The following is a 16,491-nucleotide window of genomic DNA, read 5'->3' on the forward strand; positions in this document are numbered from 1 at the left end:
CGGCTCCCGCTGCAGCGGCGGCGGCTGCTCACAGTGGATACGGTGGTCAGAGCCACTATGGCGGCGGAGGCGGAGGAGACATGTACCATCCGATGATGTATGCTCGGCCGTACCCAGCCGTGAACTACGCGCATCCGCCGCCGATGCCGCAGCCGCATCCCGACTCCTACACTCACTTCTTCAGTGACGAGAACACTGGTAGCTGTAGTATTATGTAAAATATATCGGTGTATTTTATATTCTTAGAATCTTATGTTGTTTTATTGCTCTGTTCCTCTTTTTTTTTTGTTGGGCAGTTGAAAATTGTGCTTTTTTGCTGGTTGTTATAAAATGCCTCATTTTGATTAAAAAAAATTGTGGGTGATTAGTGCTTTCCAATATATATATGTATATATTGTTTAATTATATATATAATTTCATGTCGTATGGTTGGATAAAAAGGTATAATTGTATTATGATATTGGAATGTGCATTGAGATCATATCCAAAGATTTTTTTTTTTTGGTTTCCATTATAAGCGTAATCATCGCAATAAATTGGGGCCAACATCGATCGGGTCAAAAGTGTCGTCGTCGAGAGAGGAAAAAATGAAGATGAACTTTAATTGCATCAATAAATAGATGGTCCGACAATAATATGACGGATATATTAAATAGTGAAAGTATATATCTTATAAAAGTAGAGTTTGTAACAGGAGCATGATACGTGTACTTTTATATATAACTTTATTTATTCTCTTTAAGTTAAATCTATACATTTAAAAAAAAAATGCACATAACCGAGGGGTTAAGTTCTTCGGTGTTCGCCTCTCCAGGAGATACTCCTGACCACGCTGTCACCGGTTCATCTTCCAGACACAAGAGAAAAAAAAAGGTATTTCCACTTCCTATGAAATGAGGCATGGAACGGAGCCACTACGAATAAGTTCTGGGGGTTACGAAGGAAACTTCGAGTTCATATTGGTCATGGGTTGAGAATGGGAATTGAACTCTATGAGATCCAATCTCCCGTTTTTCCTCAGTAGCTCAGTGGTAGAGCGATCGGCTGTTAACTGATTGGTCGTAGGTTCGAATCCTACTTGGGGAGATTTGATTCATTCCGAATTAAAGAATTCAGAATGTCAGAATGAACGGGTTCGCTTTGACGGTTAAGAGTAGGTAACCCGTTCCTATATTTCATCTCCGATCTCCGATTTCTTTGAATTTTCTTTTGTTTTTGTCCATGGGGATTTCATTGCTATGATTGCGTTCAACCTGACGAAGAGTTTAATTATAGGTTGAAAATCTGGAATTAGACCTCGATCTAAAGGCAAACTATGAAGTGTGCAGTTTTTCATCATACATGTGTGTTTGAATATGGGCTTTTGAGACAATAGGAGGAGTTGTTCAATGCAACATGATAAAACCTAGCAAATGTGTTGACCATTTCTTATTATTATGTGTTTCTTCTTCCGTATGTTTTTGTTGTTTTCGGTTTGGTCTGTTAAATGAATGTTTATCACGGTGCTCTCTATGTGGGTGCTTAAACTCGAAATTATATGGCAAAGTAGATATGTTTTTTTATCCCATTAACACCATGGACAGAAGAAGAGTATAGGATGTTCTCATTGGGATTACAGAAGCTGGGAAAAGGAGATTGACATGGTATCTCCAGGAACTACGTGACCACAAGGACGCAACGCAGGTTGCAAGCCATGCTCAGAAGTATTTCATCAGGCAGTCCAATGTATCTCGAGGTAAAAGACGTTTCAGTCTTTTTGATATGGTTCCTGACGAGATTAGTTCCCTTCCTCTTACACTTTAAAAAAAAAATCAAATGACTTACCTTGGATCGCATATAATGATGACCCCATGGTGTTTTAGCTAGGTTTTCGTGATATCATTTAACTTAATAAAGATTATTTTATATACATGTATGTCGTTGTTTTGACTTTGTAGTTGTTCAACTTTGAACATTAGGAATAAAATCCAAAGAAGAAGAAAAGGTCATGATTTTTATGACAATGCCTCTGTTTGGCTTTTGCATGGCGAAGATGTATTATATCCAACAGTACATCAACATCTTCGAGTTACAACAATTTATCGTCAACAATGAGCCTCAGTTAAATTTTAATATTATTAATTTGACATTTATAAATTCTTAAAATAAATAAATTGGATTAAATTTAGAACCAGTTTGATTTCACCAAATTCAACATGAATATAAATGTTGGATTTGAGATAGATGTTGCCAAACCAATAAAATGAATAAAAAAAGAAAAATGGAAAAATAAATTATGTTTAAATGTCCAAATAAAATTATTTTCAAAATACTAATTTTTCTTTAATATCAATAATATAAGTTTTTTGGTTATTTCTTATTTGGAGATTGACAATCTTTTTTTTTTATGGAAACATAAAGTTAGACAAAATATTATAAAATTAATAGAAAAATATATCTACTTAAAAATGTCATAAAAATACATAAATTCCAATGTCACCATTAACGTTTTGATTTTTCATAAATATCGTTCAGATCTTATATAATGAATAATTTTTCAATTAACATTTAAAGTACCTTATGAGTCTGAAATAAGTCCAACAAATACCGTATAAATTGTTAAGGTTTTGATGAAGGTATTGGGAAATATCATTTTGGTCGGATAAGAACTCTTTAGGTATCACTAGATTTTTGTTTTGAAAATTTTTCAGAAACTTATCAGATCGATTCTTAAATTATATACTCTAAATAAAAGGTCAAAAATGTCAAGTCCTATTAAAATCTGGATGTATCGTTTCGTTTGAAACTCTAACTCTTTAATCGATGGTTTACGAGACGATATATGTGTCACGGGAACTAAGTCAACTGATTCATCATATAAACGAGGATGAACGTTGAAGGGTCATATTAGGGGTGGGCACGGATCGGATATCCGGGATTTATACGATATCCGTATCCGTATCCGATCCGTGCAAATATTAAAATTTATTATCCGTATCCGATCCGTAGTTTTCGGATATTCGTAATTTCGGATATCCGAAAAAACCACGGATATTTGCAAATAAGAAACATATATATATATATATATATATATATATGCAAAGCACCTCCTCCACGTAAAGTTGAGCAAAAAAGTTATGCAAAGGTAGAGTTTTTATTGATGTTTTCTTTTCAGTATAATTCAGGTTGTAATAATTTAAGGAAGAATAAAGTTGAAATTGGAGATTAACGAAACGACGTCGTAGGTACTGTGTTGGGGGGTGCAAGTGGGTAGGCGTAGTCGAGAGCGACCTGAAAGCAAGCAGAGTATGGCGGGCAAGGGCGGGGGACACGAACCCATGTCCCATATGCCTCGGACCATTTGTTAACGCCTCCTATCTCGACATTTGTTTCCGTCCGTCTCTCTCTCTCTCTCTCTCTCTCTCTCTCTCTCTCTCTCTCTCTGTGAATTTTCTGTTTGTTTCCCGAGAAACCTATCGCGAGAACCTGAGCAAAAGTCGGTTACTTTCGCTCAAAATTTTTGTCATTGGTAGAGTAATGATTGCTTGGGCGTTGTCGGGCATTTGTTCAGTTTCTTCAAAACACGAGAAAATCAGAAGTTTGGGTATTTTAGGATTCGATTAGGGTTTTTGATCCTTTCCCCTTTGGTAGGATCGAGTTTGAATAAAGCAGCTTGTCAAAGATCCCCACAGTTTGACAATTTACGTGGAGGATGTGCTTTGGATAAAGTGTCGGAACAAACTGTGATGAACATTTTCTTGATGCTAAGGAACTTTTGATCGGAATTCGTATCTGATTTGATGTTTCTATTGTGTTGCAGACAAGTTTTGTTACAGATGTATCACACAATGGGTCAAAGTGGTGAAAGGCAAGCTCTCTCAGCCTCCATCCTCTGTGAAATGTCCTCTCTGTAAGGTCTGCTTACCAAATATGTACAATTTTTTTTTTGGCAAATATCATGTTTAGGAACTTGTTTACAGATCTGCCAAAAAAAAAAAAAAAAAACTGCAGACGGAGAACTTCTCTATCATCCACAACTATAATGGTGACTCTTTTGAGCGGCACCATATCAATCAGAATATCGTACATAGGTAAATTAGTGATTTTGTTGTTTTGATTTCGTTTTCTTGCGAATAAGGATGGTAACAAAGTTCTCATGATCTTTACGGTCTTTATGCAGTTTCGTCCTCACGAAAGAACATAGATACAGGTTGCAGTGTTATTACACCGAGCCAGGTTTCACTTCCCTCTGCATTTCGACATTCCTCCTATAGTCTTTGAAAGGTTTCAACCTTTTCCTTATCCATCTTTTGGCGGTATCTTCAATCAGGTTTCTTGACGGATGTTTTTGACATTCCCCGGTTCTGGAGGATAAGGAAGTTTCTTCAGCCAAACAGGTGGCTTGAGTCTTGGTTGAAAAGAGAGCTTCAAGCTCTAATGCAGGTATTTACTCTTTTGTAACTTTGCTTATTCATTATCTCAGCTTCGGGTTTTCTTCGTGTTTGCTGATGAACTTTTCTTCCTTCTCGGTTTTTGCATAGGAGGAGAACGTAGATGTCGTCCTGCATCACTTACTTGGTGTGATCCACTCCTTCTGCAAACGGTAAAACGCCACCGGGACAGAAAGTTCTAAGAAAGTTTCTCAATTTTACATCATCGGAAGTCGTCAGAAACGATATAAGTTCTTCAGTCTCTCTGAAGGGTGCTTGAAAGTCCTGAACTTTATGCATGCCCATTCAATTTTTTCTTTCGTGTTTGACTGAAAATTTGGAAAATCTTAGTGACAAGTTAAGATTCAGTTTTTGCAAGTTTGAGGTTTTGAAATACATGTGTGTTTTCATCGCAGAACTGAACGCAGAGACAAGCAAGAAACAAGAAGTATGGGGACAGAGCAGGAAGAATTCAAGGGGGTGGTCTTGGACGCAGCGAGACCGTTCATAATGGGAAGAACAGATCGGTTTGTGGACGAGATAGAACTCTTTCTCGCATCGGGTCTGAATGTGGAGGCTTACGATGCCGTGTATATGCAACGGTTGGGATGGAACAGCCCCAGAGGAACCATTGCTGTCGAAGAAAGAGAAGAACAGAACACAAGTACAGCAGTGACGCCATACTTGTTCATCTTCGAAGAGGATGACTGACTGTGATGATGCAGACTGAGATTACTTTCCGATAAGCTTCCTGAGATTTTTTCTTCAACAGGCTCTTGAAATTTTCAGGCCATTTTGATGTATAAAATATAAATTACATTTAGAGGTGAATTTGTACTATGCGTCGGACCTGGTTCCAGCTTCTTGGGAACTCATGAGTCAGAGTGGGATATGTTTTGTAATGATTACAGACAAGGTCTTTTTAGTTGTGAGGAACACTTGCATATAAATAACAAAAAAAAAAAAATAAAAAAAAATCTACTGTGTGTAAAATAGAAAATGAACGCTGTGAAATAAAAAGAAAAACTAAGCGTGTCTCAGTACAGGAGCAGCAACAGCTCCGCCAAAACAAAGAAAAAAAAACGCTTACATTTCTCCTTTAGCATATCCATCTAGGGTTTTTGGTGGGTTCCCATCTTCTTTGCGCTTCATCGGTCGGTGCCCAGGTTAGGGTTCTTCCCATTTCTTTAGGTCTCCGATTAGAACTTGTGGGTTTTCTCCATCTGGGTGTTGTCTATCTTTCTATATGGTTCTGAATGAATGCGTCTGTTGAAAATCTTTCATGATTCGTGCTCTTTGTTAGGGGGAGAAAAAGTTCTGGACTTTTTGAGTATAAGTTCTCAAGTTTCAATATTGAATACGGAATTTAACCCTAAATCCAATCAAACTGAAAGTGAATTGGCGATTACATTCTCTTATCCTATGTGAAGCTCCTACAGACCTTTTTCTCTTCTTCTGATTCTCCCTTTTTTCTGGTGTTTTCCCGATCATCAGTGCTTTATTTGCTTGTCTTCGTTCCATTGTTAAATGGGATCTCAATATGATCGAACTGTTCTAAGAGATTTGCTTGGTCAAACGGATTTTAGAGCGGATCTTTGATGTTTTATCGGCTTGTTGGCTTTAAGCAGCCATTTTTTAGTTAGCTTTTTGGGTTTTATTTTTCTTTAGACCCAGTTCCTGTTTTTGGGTCATTGTATTTGATTCTTGTTCTTCAATCCACAGTTTGGTTCTATATCTCATTGCTATTGTCTTTGCTTCTTTTCGTTGCCAGAATCTTCGTCCATAATGGATCTACAATTCAAGAAATGACTGCTAGTTTGTGAAGTAACGTTATAGCATTACATTTATTAACTTGTCGGATACTGTTTTTTGTTCTTCGAGTTTCAGAGAGTAGAAGAAAAAAATGTTGGATATCAACCTGTTCCGGGAAGAAAAGGGTAACAACCCAGAGATTATCCGTGAATCTCAGCGCCGCCGTTTCGCCAGTGTAGAAATTGTTGATGAGATTATGAAGCTCGACAAGGAATGGCGTCAACGTAATTTTCCCCTTCCTTGCTGCTGAACATAGTTTATTATTGCACACTGATCAAGTTTATACATTTCTTGTTAATGAGTCTGGTGTGTGTATTTTTTTTCTTCTAATTTCAGGTCAATTTGAAGTAGAGAATTTCCGAAAAGAGTTCAACAAGCTCAACAAGCAAGTGGCCAAACTTAAAATCGTTAGTTTCCTTTCCCTGCTATTTATGTTGCTTATTGGATATTTCTTCTATGCCTTTTGTGGCATTTTTGTCAGAATTTTGCGAAACTTGAAAATCTAATAAGCTGAATGTGATGCATTTATATAGATATGAAACATTCACTCAGTTTTATTTGTATGAATGTCATGGTTAGCCTGTCCTTTTATATCTTGTGACTAGAATTGATGAAACTAGTAATATTACCCATGGCCATTTGAGCAGTGTACTAAGAGAAGTAATGGTTTTCTTTGGGTTTCTGGAATAGTCGGGTGGTGATGCGACTGAGCTGATTCAGCAGACAGAGAAAAACAAACAGGATTCTGTCGAGAAGGAAGCAGAAGTCCGTGAAGCTTTTGCTGCTCTGAAAGCTAAATTGGAGACAGTTGGAAATCTTGTCCATGACTCAGTTCCAATTAGTAATGATGAGGTCTGTAACAATACTATATGCCCGTCTTTTCTTTCCGTTGGGGAAACCGGGAAAGAAGGATAGACATTTTCTCTGATTCCCGATCGTTTTTTGGTTGTTGATAGGCGAACAATGCAGTAGTTAGATCGTTTGGAGAAAAACGGCTAGCTACTACTGGCCAGAAGTTAAAAAACCATGTTGAGCTTGTTGAGCTTCTCGGGATTGCTGATACCAAGAAAGGTGAGGACTTTACCATTCTATTTGCCGGATTTTACTCACCTCGGGTAGGGTTTGTGGTTTGATCATATGGGCATAGTGCAGGTTCTGAGATTGCAGGAGGTAGAGGTTTTTATCTGAAGGGAGATGGTGTTCGCCTTAACCAAGCTCTCATCAACTTTGGCCTCGACTTCTTGGAGAAGCGAGGTTTTACATGTTTGCAAACTCCCTTCTTCATGAGGAAGGAAGTTATGGCTAAGTGCGCACAATTGGCTCAGTTTGATGAGGAACTTTACAAGGTCTTTCTCTCTCTCTCTCTCTCTCTCTCTCTCTCTCTCTCTCTCTCTCTCTCTCTCTCTCTCATTGTTCTTGATTGTTGTTTTAACAGGTGACTGGTGAAGGAGATGATAAGTATCTAATTGCAACAGCCGAGCAGCCACTTTGTGCATATCACCTTGAAGACTGGATTCATCCATCAGAGCTCCCCATTAGGTATATGGAATATAAGTACAAGTTGGTGTTTTGATTTCTGATCTTGATCTTGATTCAGCTATTTACAATTGGTATCCATGGACTGATGATCATGTGTTTTCCTCTCATAGATACGCAGGTTACTCGTCTTGCTTCAGGAAAGAAGCCGGTTCTCATGGGAGAGACACACTTGGTATTTTCCGAGTTCACCAGTTTGAGAAAGTTGAACAGTTTTGCATCACCAGCCCTAATGGGAACGATTCGTGGGATATGCACGAGGAAATGATCAAGAATTCTGAGGAGTTTTATCAGGCGGTAATTTCTGATACCCTAAATTTTTTGCTCAAACATGAACTTAGGAAACCTTTTATCACATTCACATGGTAGAATTATAAATCTGAGTACTGTGTAAGCATTTCATTTCCCAGTTGGGTTCTGTTTTTTTTTTTTTTTTTTTTTTTTTTCACAACTCGTGTTTTGTTTCATGTGCAGCTGAAGCTTCCTTACCAGGTTGTGGCCATTGTTTCTGGAGCTCTGAACGATGCAGCAGCCAAAAAACTGGATTTGGAGGCATGGTTCCCTTCATCGGAGACCTACAGAGAGCTTGTCTCTTGCTCCAACTGCACTGACTACCAGGCTCGGAGACTCGAGATCAGATATGGTCAGAAAAAGGTATATATACATATATATATATCTCCATGTCTCTCCTCACAAATCAAGTTTCCCTCCATTGCCACCATCGTATTGACAAAAAAAGTAACTTTTTTTAAACTTCATTGCCATTTTTCCCTCGTGTGTTGACGATGGCAGAGCAATGAGCAAGCGAAACAGTACGTGCATCTGCTGAACTCGACTCTCACGGCAACAGAGAGGACCATCTGCTGCATCCTGGAGAACTACCAGCGGGAAGATGGCGTGGAAATCCCCGAGGTCCTGCAGCCGTTCATGGGCGGAAAGACGTTTTTACCCTTCAAGGCCAAGCCCGTTGCTGCTGCTGCGTCAGAGAGCAAAGGCAAGAAGTCGAAAGCGTGATGCGAGAATCCCTTTCACTTGCCAACACCCTTTACTCTCATTGGGTCTCACCAAATCTGGGGATAATCTTTGCTCCAATGATTTTATTTTCTTGTATTTTTTTGGAATTCAGACAAGATGTTGAATATCCATAATATTGATACTTTGCAGATTTGGGTTTTCCGGACAAGATTGATACTGTTACATGTATTCGGTTTTTTCCCTGACATCACAACTTTGGTTTGGGATTTGTTATGGAAACAGAGGATTCGAGATAGAGATCGATACACAGACAGAACAGAAATGGAAGAACTTGACAGACACAGAAATGGATGCACAAGTAGTTCCCGTCTGGACATCATTTAGCTTTCTTTTTTAGTATTTCTCCATGCAAATATGGTAACGGATTAAGAGTTAATGAAGGAAACTATGTTCCAAAATAGAAAAGTGAATGCATTTCACACGAGGATTTCCCAATAAAGCATGGAGGTTTTGTTCCATGGAACATGTTTTTTTTCCCGGCTTTTTGGCATCACAGCGGTTTGATTCTGCACAGACATTGTGACATTATTACACCAAAACCCATTTTATTCTACATCGCAACCTATATAACAAAGCAAAGATCTCTCTACTCCCAGAAATCTCAATCCGGCTAGTATAAATTTAATGTGCTCTACACCAAATCCAAATCCAAACCCAAAATCCTGTTGAGAAACATTGATGATGACAGTTGCCTCTTGCTGTAAACTGAGATCTTGGCTCTGAATCATTAGCAGAGAATAGTCTTGCCTGGACGTTTCAGACGGGCGATGCGGATTTTGCAAGAATCATGCACTTTTCAACCTACCCTTTGTGAGGAACAGAGTTCTTCGGATAGCTAGAATCAGAATCCATGTGGTTGCAGTGATTTTCTCCTTGATCATCAGTAAAAGGGCGGAGCTTAGAACCGTCTTCAGAATCTGAGCCTGCAATCCCTTGAAAAAACCCGAGAGCCCTTCTTTTCTCCAGATGGCATATACCACTCCAGGGATTGTTTTCTGGGTCCTTCTCCGAGGTTTCTTGGCTTCGTTTTCCTTTGGTTCATCAGCAGCAGCTTGGATCATCACCTTGCACCTGCAGAACAACAGCTTTATATTTAAGTGACTACGGCAATTTATCTGATATGGTTTCTTCAATCAATCCATTCCCACAAATATCCAGGTGAACTTGATTCAGATAACCTACACTTGGGTAATCTCGCCTTTAATACCTGATCGCGGGATATGTGATGATGGTGGCCATACTTTTGGAGACCGCACCTAACACGAATGCCATGAACGCAGAAAGAACTTCTGGAGAAGAACCAGTCTGGGCTTTTGCCTTTGCTTGTTTAAGGAGGCGCTGTTTCAGCTGATCAAAGACTGTATACTACAAGAAAAGTTTATTTATAGTTCAGCCAGTCAAGTTATACTCCAGATAACATATACAGGGAATCAATGGAAACTCGACTGAGGTGAAACAAGACAAGTTCGAGGTTTATTATGAAAATAGTACCTGAATTGCAGGATTCGAGGTCAGTAAGAGAGAGATTCCAAGGCCGTCAAATGCACCTCCCCAAGAACCCTCTGTTAGGGTCTTCCAAAGCCCTTTAGATTTTCCAAACTCGCTGGTTTGCATCCTTGATGAAGCTGTGTCTAGAGGCTGAACAAACATGACATGACCCAAGGTTACTGCTCACACATCGAAAACGAGGCTGCAATGAGAAGATGGAACATAAAATAGAAAACAAGTCCTGCATTTTCCGTTCCGACAGCAGAATGGAATCTCAACTTTGTAGAAAAAAATTGAAACCAAACACTCAAATAGAAACACAGTTAATTGGAAGATGGGAGCCAGCCAGTGGACGAACCTGGGTGATGATGGAGGTACAAGCCCCTGCAGCAGCAGCAATAAGCAAATTCGCCTTAGTTCCAATTGATTTCGAACCAGTCCTTTCAGCATATAACCTTTTGAAATAGCTATAGCCATAGAAATAGATGAACTGCGAAATGAAGGACTGCAAATTCTTAGTCCCTAGCCCTTGGTACAGCGAGGCAACCTGTCCTGTAGAAATTGCTTCCCACAAGACATCTGAGAGGTATCTGACATGTAACAATAAAACATAAGAGATCAAGGGGGATGAGTAGTCTTGTCTTAGATCGATTAAAAAGACTTAACTTCACTATCCAAGAAACTCTCTCATTACCATGGTGAATGCATTCATATACAAATTTAGACATGGATTAGAATCAGGATTTGCAGATAACTTACGGATTTCAATAAACCCATCCGCAGATCGTAAATAAATCTGATGGAAGAGCATATGTATGTATGAGAAACATTAAAAAGTCCCCAATTATGGATAATACAGACTTCAGACTCACGAGCAGAGATATCAAAAAGTCGCAGCTTTTACTGTTTGTTCATTGTACAATCTCAGAAAGTAGTATATTTCTGACTGCAGCTTTCTTTATCGAATCAGATGACAAATAATAGAGCTGCTCAACCCCAATGATCCCATCGTTAAAAAGGGCCGAAATTCGTTTTTTTTTGTTTGCTCGATCGCTTACAGGACACGATTAAAGGATAAATTTCGACGAAGACTAGAAACGTTTTCAGCAGAAACCGAGATCCTCCGTCAGGCGAAAATCCTGAATTCTTTCGTTGTCTTAAAGAAAATCGTCGGGACAGAAGACAAACGCACAATTCAAATGCAACAATAGCGATCATCATCAGGACACGATCAAAGTGAAAAAGACCATACGGAATATGCCCAGATCAAAAGACGACAAAACACAGACGAAAGCTGGAAAACCCCGCCAAATCAAGCCGAGAAAAAGAGGGAAAACCTGTATTTCTGCTGACCACGAGCTCGAATTTCGGCTTGGTACTTGGATTTACACGTATCGAGAGGGTATAAGATCGTCGTGCTCAGAAGCGAACCTATGGCCCCCGATGTCGCCTCCGACAAAGATTCCAGATCAACACCCATGTCTCTCCGATCGAGCGAGCGAGCGAGCGAGAGAGAGAGATTTTTATCGAGGATTCAGCTGGGACTGGCTCGTCTCGGGGTTTTAAACAGCCGCGCGACGACGTTAGTGGATGTTGACGGCGTTAACTTCCGCGTTAGATTTGGATGTGGTGTGGTGTCCCAATCCTACTCGGAGAAAAAGCACCCAAAAATTATGAAACACTAAAAAAAATGTGACTCGCGTGGTATTTTCGGTACTTCCGCCCGTCAAATGCAAAACTTTAACGCCGTCAACTTTGTTTTTTTAATTTAGTCATTGAATGAATCCTAATTAATAACAATTCATTTAGAGTCTCAAAAAAAAAATAAAATGTTACAATAAAAACAGATATATTGCTTGCTTTATTTGAATGAATTCTAGTTTGTCTTTTCAACCTAAAAAAAAAATTCTAATTTCTAGTTTGTCCTTTTTTGTGTGACGTGGCAACGGCATTCCCCCTGCGGAGACGTGTTAACGGCGTCAAGTGTTCACATGGAGAGTTCATTATTTTCTTTATAACACGAAAACGACATCGTTTTGAGCGGTGCATTTGCGCTTGCAAACGTGACACTTAACAGTTACACAACACTAAAACGACGTCGCTGACGTTTTAAACAATTACAAACGGTATACGGCCCATTAACCTTTTTGTAGGCCCAATTTCGTAGCCCTTAATTTGCAGATAATACACCGTACAGGTAGAAGAAAACCCGTTTTCCGTATCCTAAGTATGGTAAGTAATCACGAATTTCATCGAATAACAATACGACTTGATATAATGCATGGTTATAACTTCGATTATTTATATGTTTAAGATATTATACACACATATAGATGCATAATTTATAAATAATATTCTTAAAAAACGAAATCACATCTATGAAATATCACTTTTGGATTTTAATACTCGAATAAATAAATATAGTTTATTAAGACATCTAAATAAATTCTGGTTTGAATAGTAAAATAATGCGTTGATATCTTTTGACGAAACAAATAATTCAGAGGAGCCCTTCGAGTTTTCGTTACCAATCAGAAAGCGACACGTAGGAAGCTGAGGTGGATGAAGAAGATTCCTATTCTCGTTTTTTATTTAAAGAAAAAAATGTATGCGTTTGGAAGGAAACATGAGATTCCTTTTTACGCAAATGCCACTGTGATAAATAAGTGAATAAAATCACTACAGATGCAAGTGAAAATGCGAAAGCACCTTCTTCCGCCTTCGCTTCAAGCCACCATTTCATATTCATAACCCCCAATTCCTAGGGTTTTTCTGGAGCCCCTTCGAGTTTCAAGCTCCTGTTTACCTTAGGGTACTTTTCCCCCTTTTCTATGTTTGATCTTTGATCTTTGTTGGAATCCGGGTTCGTTTCCTTCTCGTCGTTCTACTGTTTCTTTGTCGTTTGATTCTGAAAAAGTATCCAAGTTCGTTGAGATTGTTTAATATTTGATTTTCCAGTGATTCTCTTTCTGATTTCTTTAATCTTCTTCTCAAGTTGCAGTCTTTCGTCTTGAGCTCATCAATCTTGTTATTACACATACCCATGTTGAAATGGATTGGAATGGGATTCTGGGCATGATGCTTGTTTGTCCCTGAAATGTTTGGTGCTTTTGCAGCTTGCGATGGCTAAATCTTCGGCTGGAGGCGGTGGTATCCCTGGCTCGCCGACCGCCGTGCGGATTGTTGTGGCTGGTGAAAAGGGTACTGGAAAATCTAGCTTGATTGTTGCTGCAGCCACTGATACTTTCCCTCCTAATGTCCCTCCCGTTCTTCCCGATACAAAGTTGCCGCCTGAGTTTTTCCCTGATCGCATTCCAATCACCATCGTTGACACTTCCTCTAGGTATATCTCCCGGTTTTAACTATTGACTTGATTTATAAACTGGAAATTCTAGAGAAGCTAGAAAGTTTACGGGCAAAGAAAAAAATTCCGAAAGTAGGTATCTTGGCTATCTGATGTTATTGCTTAGACTATGGATAAATGGAACATAGACAACTCAATCAATACTTACTTTTCTCCTGATGTTTCTTGGGTTCCTTCTGGAGGGTTTTGATGTTATTTTTAATCAATTCAGACGTGAAGACAGAGGCAAGCTAGCCGAAGAACTGAAGCAGGCTGATGCAGTTGTTTTGACATATGCATGCGATCGGCCTGAGACTCTTGATCGGTTGAGTGAATACTGGCTTCCAGAGCTTCGGCAGTTAGAGGTTCATTCTCTTTGTCTCGGTTAATTAATTTTGAATTTTGTTAATGTACAGTTTGTCGTAAGAAAAGGATGTGCCAATTTCTGCTCTTATCTGTTTGATTATGTAATTGTCATTGAACAAAATGAGCTTCTCCTTGCATTCTTGTCAATGTTGTTAGCGTTGACTTTATTTGCTGCTGAATAGGTGAAGGTTCCTATTATAGTAGCAGGGTGTAAGCTTGACTTGAGAGATGACACCAATCAGGTTAGCCTCGAACAAGTGATGTCCCCAATAATGCAACAGTTCCGGGAGATTGAGACTTGCATCGAGTGCTCTGCACAAAAATTAATCCAGGTCCCATTCCTTCCTTCATGTTATTTCTCAGATGGATAGTGGTTGTCTTAGCTAAACATTTCAAATTTACTGGTTTCATGCTATGTTTTTATCTAGATATTTGTCTTTTTAGGCATTTGAAGGAGATTTCATCTGTAAAACTTTCCCAGAAGTTAACTCTTTGTAATAATTGGAGTGGACTTTCAACAGGAATGGATGAACCGTAGCTACTTGATCCAACATTTAAATTTGAGGATTATGTACCGTAACACAGTTCTAGACTATCACCCTAATCACAAAAACGAAAAATTCTCTGTAGGCCCATGAAGTTTTCTACTACGCCCAGAAAGCGGTTCTTCACCCCACAGGACCTCTATTTGATCAAGAAACCCAGTCTCTAAAACCCCGGTGTGTTAGAGCCTTGAAGCGTATATTTATTCTCTGTGACCATGACAGAGATGGTGCTCTCAGCGATGCTGAACTGAATGATTTTCAGGTTCCCCTTTTCTTCTTGTTTTCCCATTCTTGTGTTTAATTTGCATTTGCTGCTTATTTAGCTCGGCTTGTTCTTCCGTGTCTTGAAAGAAGCTTATTTTTTTTTTCGAAACAGGTCAAATGTTTCAATGCACCATTGCAGCCTTCTGAAATCGAAGGTGTTAAGAGGGTTGTGCAAGACAAATTGCCCGAAGGAGTGAACGAGAGAGGACTGACATTGACCGGTTTTCTGTTTCTTCACGCACTTTTTATTGAGAAAGGGAGGCTTGAGACAACCTGGACTGTACTGAGGAAATTTGGGTATAATAATGACATAAGACTTGCGGATGAATTGATTCCTTATTCAGCTTTCAAGTGTGCTCCTGATCAGGTAACTTGCATAAATAGAATTCATTTTGAACTCCTGGGATGAGTTCTATGCTGAATTTTGTTCTAGATCTGTTCAGAGACGAATATTTTGAACCTTAAACTGTTGGAAAGCACTGAGCTGTACAGAAGATGGATCTGCGAGACATTAAAATCTGAATTTTTCCCATCTTTTCAGAAGTTGTATCAATTTGTCTTTCTTGGAATTCTGCAAAAGAAAAGGCTTCTATCAATTGTTCTTTTGGTTTTTCGTTGTGTAGAGTGTTGAGCTGACAAATGTGGCTATTGAATTCCTGAGGGGAATCTATGACTTGTTTGACGGTAGCAGTGTAAGTCATCCTCCTCTATATGATGTTAGGCTTTATTTACAGATTCGATAGTTCTGACCATTGGAGTTGTTTTCCTCAGGAAAATAACCTGATGCCTCAGGAGATCGAGGATCTATTTTCGACTGCACCTGAGAGGTACTTTTCCCCACCCCAGAAGAGGAAGAACTTGTAATTGTGATTTATTTATTTTATTCTTCATAGCGCTGTTATAATATAATTTTTAAATTGCAGTCCTTGGAAAGAAGCTCCTTATGATGCTGCTGCGGAGAAAACGGCCATTGGAGGATTCTCTGTTGATGCTTTTCTATCATTGGTACTGAATAGTGAATACTCTCAGTTTCACACATGTTTGGATTAGAGGAGACATCTCCCATGCGTGTAGATGCATGTACTCCCCATTCTTGCCTTGCTTTTTCTTTGTCTTTGCTAAGTGTTGATTAACGTATCAAGATGGCGTGAATTTTTTTTATATTAGGCATGGAGTGTGTTAAATGTCTGCTTATTTATTTGTAACTTAGCATAGGATTTCTTTTCATTGGGTTTCGATGGCAGGTATTTCGGGTTTGATAGTAAGTGGTTTTCTTGTACCTTAGTGAGGTTTTAAATCATTTGGAGAGTTTCTAATCTTTGAAAGTTTATTCATCTTTGCAGTGGTCACTGATGACACTTTTAGACCCAGCTCGGAGTGTGGAATATTTGATGTACATTGGATTCCCAGCTGATCCTTCGTCTGCCATCCATGTTACTAGGAGAAGACACGTAGATCGCAAGAAGCAACAGTCAGAAAGAAAAGTTTTCCAGTGCTTCGTTTTTGGACCTGAGAATGCAGGGAAATCTGCATTACTGAACTGCTTTCTTGGAAGGTCTGTCACTTGGGTTTACAACGGAGATCACAGAAGAAAACGTTACTCTATTTTGTTGATACATGTATTTTCTCGCAGGGAAACTTTTTCTTTTGGGGCTGCGTAGACGTCTGAATTCAAAAGGGGGGGGGGGGAGGG

General features: G+C 39.0%; 5 protein-coding genes and 1 non-coding gene across 9 annotated transcripts in view; 5 read left to right on the forward strand and 1 right to left on the reverse strand.

Annotated features, from left to right (window-relative positions):
• LOC104821878 (glycine-rich cell wall structural protein 1.8-like) overlaps positions 1–367 on the forward strand; it is a 3,195-nt gene extending 2,828 nt beyond the window's left edge. The window contains exon 5 of the mRNA XM_019203451.1: positions 22–367. Coding sequence (XP_019058996.1) covers positions 22–218 — 197 coding nt within the window. The 3' untranslated portion in view covers positions 219–367. The remainder of the gene's footprint in view (positions 1–21) is intronic.
• A 647-nt stretch (positions 368–1,014) lies between these two features.
• On the forward strand, positions 1,015–1,086 carry TRNAN-GUU. The gene has a single exon. It is a non-coding gene; the product is annotated as a tRNA-Asn (tRNA).
• Positions 1,087–3,291: 2,205 nt separating this feature from the next.
• LOC104821879 lies at positions 3,292–5,341 on the forward strand (the record flags this gene model as incomplete). The annotated part of the gene is made up of 7 exons (XM_010552893.1): positions 3,292–3,373; positions 3,800–3,894; positions 3,991–4,070; positions 4,160–4,215; positions 4,310–4,422; positions 4,521–4,582; positions 4,826–5,341. Coding segments are annotated over 7 exons (783 nt in total), but the record flags the coding sequence as incomplete, so codon positions are not given.
• A 102-nt stretch (positions 5,342–5,443) lies between these two features.
• On the forward strand, positions 5,444–9,027 carry LOC104821709 (serine--tRNA ligase, cytoplasmic). The gene is made up of 10 exons (XM_010552666.1): positions 5,444–5,575; positions 6,297–6,445; positions 6,558–6,628; positions 6,912–7,073; positions 7,178–7,292; positions 7,374–7,567; positions 7,657–7,760; positions 7,871–8,054; positions 8,232–8,411; positions 8,550–9,027. The coding sequence occupies exons 2-10, from the start codon at positions 6,313–6,315 to the stop codon at positions 8,769–8,771; spliced, it is 1,365 nt and encodes a 454-aa protein (XP_010550968.1). The 5' UTR covers positions 5,444–5,575; positions 6,297–6,312; the 3' UTR covers positions 8,772–9,027.
• A 155-nt stretch (positions 9,028–9,182) lies between these two features.
• Positions 9,183–11,799, reverse strand: LOC104821710 (peroxisomal adenine nucleotide carrier 1). The gene is made up of 5 exons (XM_010552667.2): positions 11,618–11,799; positions 10,639–10,870; positions 10,284–10,430; positions 10,000–10,157; positions 9,183–9,863 (listed from the first exon to the last, which is right to left on the reverse strand). The coding sequence occupies exons 1-5, from the start codon at positions 11,758–11,760 to the stop codon at positions 9,578–9,580; spliced, it is 966 nt and encodes a 321-aa protein (XP_010550969.1). The 5' UTR covers positions 11,761–11,799; the 3' UTR covers positions 9,183–9,577.
• A 1,145-nt stretch (positions 11,800–12,944) lies between these two features.
• LOC104821711 (mitochondrial Rho GTPase 1-like) overlaps positions 12,945–16,491 on the forward strand; it is a 5,193-nt gene continuing 1,646 nt past the window's right edge. For 3 of the 4 annotated variants that reach the window (XM_010552669.2, XM_010552670.2, XM_010552671.2), the window contains exons 1-10: positions 12,945–13,092; positions 13,397–13,623; positions 13,856–13,988; positions 14,172–14,321; positions 14,620–14,796; positions 14,911–15,165; positions 15,422–15,490; positions 15,570–15,625; positions 15,722–15,803; positions 16,142–16,353. In XM_010552669.2, the coding sequence (XP_010550971.1) occupies positions 13,403–13,623; positions 13,856–13,988; positions 14,172–14,321; positions 14,620–14,796; positions 14,911–15,165; positions 15,422–15,490; positions 15,570–15,625; positions 15,722–15,803; positions 16,142–16,353 (1,355 nt within the window). In that variant the 5' untranslated portion in view covers positions 12,945–13,092; positions 13,397–13,402. Of the gene's footprint in view, positions 13,144–13,396; positions 13,624–13,855; positions 13,989–14,171; positions 14,322–14,619; positions 14,797–14,910; positions 15,166–15,421; positions 15,491–15,569; positions 15,626–15,721; positions 15,804–16,141; positions 16,354–16,491 lie in introns of all 4 variants that reach the window. The other variant, XM_010552672.2, reaches the window with a different exon arrangement.

Source organism: Tarenaya hassleriana, unplaced genomic scaffold (genome assembly GCF_000463585.1).
Source record: "Tarenaya hassleriana unplaced genomic scaffold, ASM46358v1 Cleome34, whole genome shotgun sequence".
Classification (NCBI taxonomy): Eukaryota; Viridiplantae; Streptophyta; class Magnoliopsida; order Brassicales; family Cleomaceae; genus Tarenaya; species Tarenaya hassleriana.